The following is a 6,896-nucleotide window of genomic DNA, read 5'->3' on the forward strand; positions in this document are numbered from 1 at the left end:
CAAACGGGAGGGATTGTACTTGATATTCATATGATAAAGACACAATCATTCATGCAATTAGTTAAATTCAGGTCTGGAGCTGTCATGTCAGTAACTGCTACTAGTAGTCCTTTGTTCATTTATGTATCATTGTCATTATTTTATTTATTTTTTTGGTTACCTATTTGAACTGTTTTATGCATTTCATTCTTCAATGTTTGTGTTTTTGGACAATAAAGTGAAGTTATCATCTTCTACATACATTACATTGGGAAGTACATGTACCCATGCAGCAGCAGTAAGAAGAATGTATGTTTCAGAAAAGGAAATATTTGCTGTGTAATCTGCCGGTTCCAAGTCCAAATAAAGGAGTAATACAGTCTTTTCTTCTAATTGGCGCAATCGTATGTTTTATTTTTGGCGCAAATGATACCATGTAATTTTAAAACATGTGGAGCAAACCTAGCATTAGAGAAAAAAGTTGTGGCGCAAAAGGACGCATTTTGGCGCAAACGGATCTCTTCCTTTATGCGCATGTCCCAAGTCAGGAGCCTCTAGCCTTTTTTAGTCTTGTATGATTCTTGATTTTAGTTTCTTGTGTATATTTCGGAGTTTAGTAAGACGTCTATTATCGCTGAACTAGCATACATTTTGTTTAGGGCCAACTGAAGCACGCCTCCGGGTGCGAGAATTTCTCGCTGAATTGAAGACCTATTCGGTGGCCTTCGGCTGTCGTCTGCTTTTTGGTCGAGTTGTTGTCTCTTTGATATATTCCCCCGGATGATTTCCATTCTCAATATTAGATATCAGTAACAGCGAGTTCTCCTTTATAGGTGTTTTGTGTTTATCGTTTTATGCAATTTGTTTCTGTGCTTCGTACGGATATTTTCAGTTAAGCCAATTGCAACTGAATTTTACAATTTGTTCTTATGTTGTGTTGTTCAAATATAGATAACGTTAACGCAATATTCTTGACCGCCTAAAAAGGTACAAATAAAGCAAATTTGTTTTTTGTTTTTTATTTATTTATATATATTAAAAGAACTTTGTCGTCTAAGACATTTACTGTTACAAACTGCGCACATATCATTTGACATATCACGTGTTTTTCGTAATGCCTCGCGCTTTTGTTTTAATAACGCATTTTGGTATTCCAGATGACTGATTGCAGAGTCTTTTATCTTTATTTGTTTTTCAAGTAGTTTTGCAGCCTCCTTTTCGTTTAAAATTTCCTGCTTAATCACCCGGATATTGTTTGTAGGAACTTTTAATTTAGTTAATTTTTCCTGTAAGTTATCAATAGTTTTCTTATACTGTGTAATTTTCTCCTCTAAGACGACGCATAATGCCATATTGCAAACCTCTATTGGATCTACGCCAAGATGGCGGTAATTTAACTTTTGAAATGTTTCAAGTAGATTGGACACGGTTTCAACGCACTGAAGTGATTCTTTTGAAGTTTTTGGAACTCGGCACTCTTCTGCACCAGGTCCTAGCACCATAGGTGAAATTTGTTTATTTACTACTGTTGATAAACCTTGATTGAATTCTCGATTAAATTTAGTCTTTTCTTTAATGAATTCTCGATGTAGATGACTAGAAATCCACGGATAATCCAGTTTAAGTGCGTTAATGAGTCGTATACACACACCATCTTCTTGTTCAAATAGTATGTCTATGAGCAACAGTACTTTATCTTTTCTAGCAGACTGTCTCTGGAATTGAAAAATTAATAATTAAAAAAAAACATATAATGTACATGTACTTTTGGGTTTATTAAAGCATGGAATGTTATTTAAACGGAGTGTCTATTCGTCCGGCTAGCCGGACGAATAGTTAAAAATCTCTATTCGTCCGGCCATCCGTCTGCGGATGCGCAAATATGCAATATCAATAAAAGTGTCATGTGACGTTGAAAGTGTCCCGGATGAGGTGTCGGATAACACACGCGGTGTCGGATAACACAAGCGCGTATGCAATGGACGTGTTGAGAATTGGAGATCGTGATTCATATTTAAAGATGTCACAGAGAAAACCAGAGAGAATGTGATTGCTTTAAACAAATGTCTATAGTAGTGATATATGTTAACTGTGAGGAATAAGCCTGAAATTAAAGTGAAATTGATGATTTAACCCCATTTACCTTATGGAGGCAAAATGCATTCGGAAAAAATACTATATCAAACTTGCTTGGATGCATTATTTTTTAGTTATACTACAACGCAGATCTATAAACATACTGATATGCCTGGACTGGGAATAAGACACCAGGGTTTTGGTATCCCCCCTTTTTCTGTTGTATCTAATATACATTTTTTTCTAAAAAAATCTTATCGAAAACACAATCCTTCTTTTGGGTACAGGTTACACGTGCCTGCCCTTCTCAAATTTCATATGAATTAAAAATCGCCGAACAATTTAAATGAAGAATCGTGCATAATCATATGGGGACCCTACTTTAACCAAACTTCACAGAAACTATAAATTCAGGATCTTTTGAAATTATAGATGAAACCAATAATGATTGGCCCGACTATTTACCTTACAGGAAATTCATAGGCAGAACAACAAAAGAGAGAATCATTTTTGCCCCCCTCCCCCCACCCAATACCCAAGTTCCTTTAGAATATTAGAATAAAAAAATCTGAATCAAATGTATAGTTTTTTTGTTTTTTTTAAAGAATGAGTTGTTTTTTTTCATAATCGGAGGTTAGACAATATATTATAAAACAACCCGTTTCATTCAAAACCTTCAAAGCACGATGTTATATCTTCATCATTATATATTTGGCCGGACAAATAGCGAAAAACCGTAAAAATGCTATTTGTCCGGCTTGCCGGATGAATAGACATTTTTGACTATTTGTCCGGCTAGCCGGACGAATAGCCACTGCCTTATTTAAATGAGTTGGTTTAATAAAAAAAATCTTTTTCGGTAAATGAACTGACAGTTTGCTTTTGAGAGCCTGAATATAATGTTCATCTCAATAGTACAAAGTGTATTAATGTTCGGGGATCTGTTGCCTCGGGTTCAATAAGAATATAAGCCATCTTTCGACATGGACGTTATCCTAAATTCCTCTTCTTTTCATTTTTTAAGAACATAAGCGACACTTAACTTCGAAAGTGTTTATCTTACTTTTTCTAGAACTATTATATAACAAGCTTGATTGTTTAATAGTAAGACATTGTATTGCAAAGTATCAAAATTGAGAAATTAGGCAAATATTACGTATATAGCGACGCTTGCATTTGAATTTAAAATTTTAATAAATGGATTGACTGACATGTACACATGTACGAGAGCTATGCCACAAATTACAGAACTTCGCTTAAATATGATAGATACTCAATTAACAGATACGGACAGTGGCGTTTACCAGTGGGGAAAGGCGGGATCCGGGTTGGAACCATCTGTCTTTGACGGTCAATGCTTTTGGATAGGGATATATGGTTGGACCCCCTTTTTTATACTTGGATGGAACCCCAACCCTTTTGAAAATGGCTGGATCTGCCACTTACAGAGACGGGAAACAGAGAAAAGCACAAAACTAAAAGAAATTTAAAGACAACAAAAATAAAACACCAGATTTTGAAAAACAAATATTGGAGGACAGAATAGTGTCTCATCCCCCTAAGTATACCTGTGATGCCGAGATTATTTTTTTTAATGTTTTAATTCCAAATTATGATACTTCTTTAAGTTTTACTTGAAGTGCACGCCTCCTACACCAACTCCTGTGTGTCCTCGTTGTTAAATCGTACGTTGACAAATAATTGCTTATATCTACGTCCTTTCAGGGTGGCTCGTTGACAATCATCCTCCGTGCCTAATGTTAATGGCACATAAAGAATATGGCGGCCCCGGGTTAAATATGACTTTTTAATGTGCACAGCCCCCCCCCCCCAAATTCTCCAAAATCCCCCACATCTTTTATCGCTATTCTTGGAAGTGTAGTAACATCTTTCCTACATTCAAAAGTTACGACCCGATTCACTCCTATACGAGGATGCGACCAGATCGTAGCCCTTGGCTAGCGAATATGGGCTTGTAACAGCACAATAAAAGAAAAAACTTTGAAATGCAGTTGAACATTGAAATTATTGAAATACGAAGCACAAAATAAACTAACATAAAAAAAAAGACAGAAAGATATTTACAGAATTAAATCAAGTATTTTCAGCTGTTAGTGAAAAATTATATTTTCAGATCAAGGACCCTTTCGATTGAAACAAACAAAACAGTCCATTCAAAAGACTCTTTTAGAACTACTATGCGGTGTGGGCTTTGCTCATTGTTGAAGGCCTTACGGTGACCTATAGTTGTCACCGTCATTTTGTTCTCTTGTGGAGAGTTGTCTCATTGGCTATCATACCACATCTTCTTCAGTTTTATATAATAATTATCATGTATAAAAACTTACCATAATCAGAGAGCTTTGTGCCGAATCAATCACATGACCTTTCTCGAGCTGGGACAACAGGGGTGTATTTGGATTTAGGTCCCTGGACATAGCGTGCTGACATCTTTTCAAAGCTCTCTTTTCGTAAACGTACATTTTGTCCTATAATATTATGTAAACTTCATGTCATTAACATCCTGATTATTCATGATTGAAGTAATTTGTCATTGTATAATTTGTGAAACTTCCATGGCGACAAATCTACGGATTTGTCCTTTAAATATTCACATCATCAACACATAAAACAGACAACAGTCACAAAAGCATCTAAACTACAGCATATGAATACAAGTGACGTGTTCTTTTTTATGTATCCGTTCTTCAGACATTTTTTCTGAAATGATAAATCCTATTGAAAAGTTTACACTCGAATATATAATTTTTACGAGAGCCAATATCATCACAAAAACATATTAAAAGGATTCTGTATAATAAATAATTCAGTTTACAATTCAATGTTTTGTAATTCATCCACTCTGCGTGAAATAATCTTAACAATATTTCCAGTTGAAAGGAGTATTGATACATATAGTTTAATAATTGAATTTTCATCTTGACAACTTTGGATGCATTAAAAGTCATGTATAGTATTGATCGTACATAATTCTACAATTTATAAACTGTATTTTAAATCTGGATTAAAATATCGAAGGGAAATTAACATTACAAATTTTAAATCGCATGCATTTCGTGAATTTAATTTATGCACAGTTAATACACCATAGCTGGCGTTATTAACTAATTGAACTAACGAGATCATTCCTATTCTTGGTAAAGAACCGAAATCCAAGTATTGTTAAACGCCAGTCTATGGTACGTATACAAATGTCCGTCTGTCCGTCCGTCCGAACATGTCGCACCGTAACTTGAGAACAACTTATCCAAATTTCATGAAACTTATCATACTAGTAGTTGTTTCTTGTGATAGTCAAACGATTTGTATACCTTTTGGTGAAAATAAGATTATTTTTATTTGAGTTACGGGACTCTTTAACTAAAACAGGGCTGTGGTGTTTTTTTACATGTCGCGCCGTATCTCAAAAACGATTTATGATTATTGCTTTAAACTTTACACACTTCTTAGTTATATTAATCTAAAGATCTGTAAACTTTTTGGTGATGATTCATTTTTTTTTTTTTTTTAAAGTAATCAAGTTTTTGAAAAAAATAAAAGGGGGAAGGGTTTCACATGTCGCGCCGTATCTCAAAAACGATTTATGATTATCGCTTAAAACTTAACACGCTTCTTAGTTATATTAATCTAAAGATCTGTATACTTATTGGTGATGTTTCAAAATTTTATTTTAGAGTAATTGAGTTTTTTGTATAAAAAAAGGGGGGTTCACATTTCACGCTGTATCTCAGAAATTATTTATGATTATTGCATAAAACTTCACACACAAGATGACGGGCGTATCATGCGCTCATGACGCAGCTGTTTATTTGTTAATGTGTGTGTTATACAAACACATTGATTTCAAATCTTTCATCGAAATATTGTAAGCTGTATATGTATATAGATTTGTTGAGATATACTAGTACATGTATATCGCGTTTGACAATACCACTGCAAGTTTTTGATTCAAGTTTACTGAGTTCCGTCATAATTGATCAGTTTATCATAGAAATTCGATAATAGATAGTTTGTCCTAATGGAAAAAAGCTATTTAATTAGCATAATATCATTTGATTTTATGAATATATTAAATATTTATTCCCCGATACAAAGTCAATTACATGTGTTTATATAGTTGACAATCATAGTCATTGATTTAATCGAAAACAAACAACACCTTTATAATTTATTCTATTAATGTACTCTAGAATCAGTAACTGTTTACATTGGGGGACGTTAACTACTGTTGAACCATAATTTTTAACCATGATTTATAAAACTACGATAAGTTTCTTACATTGTTGGAGAAATATTAGATAAGAGAAAAAAGAGGGTACGTGGCTTTGAATTTATTCTTTTTGAATGAATGAATGAAGTCTTCTAGCTTGATTTTGCCACTTTGTTGTAAAATATTTGTAATATAGGCAGCTCTGGTATACAATGTCGGATGATTTAATGACTTTTTTTAAAGGGGGTATACAGGAGAATATCCTTTGCTAAAACAAAAAATTAAAAATGTAATCAATTGAATAGCTTAGGGAAGCATCAAACTTATATGAAAAAGTTGGAGTATTACATGTTTCCGCCTCTCGTCCCTGCCACCAAAAAATTGAAGTGACGCCTTCCCTTACTGACAGTCACAGTGAATCTGGCAACAAAGAACTGAGAAATGGAAACCAAGTCATATTTATGGTATGCATATCTCTGACATGTTGGCTCAAGTGAATTCGAATAATAAATGAATAAATAATTATGTAATTCTCGCTGCATTGAAAACACATTGGTGGCCCTCGGCTGTTGTCTGCACTATGGTCGGGTTGTTGCATGTCTCTTTGACA

At 34.1% G+C, this 6,896-nt stretch overlaps 1 protein-coding gene across 1 annotated transcript; it reads right to left on the reverse strand.

The window, feature by feature from the left end:
- Positions 1–1,000: 1,000 nt before the first annotated feature.
- LOC139497157 (uncharacterized) lies at positions 1,001–4,544 on the reverse strand (the record flags this gene model as incomplete). The annotated part of the gene is given in 2 exon segments (XM_071285246.1): positions 1,001–1,694; positions 4,404–4,544. Coding segments are annotated over 2 exon segments (828 nt in total). The 3' UTR covers position 1,001.
- Between the last annotated feature and the right edge of the window lie 2,352 nt (positions 4,545–6,896).

Source organism: Mytilus edulis, chromosome 12, assembly GCF_963676685.1.
Source record: "Mytilus edulis chromosome 12, xbMytEdul2.2, whole genome shotgun sequence".
Lineage (NCBI taxonomy): Eukaryota > Metazoa > Mollusca > Bivalvia > Mytilida > Mytilidae > Mytilus > Mytilus edulis.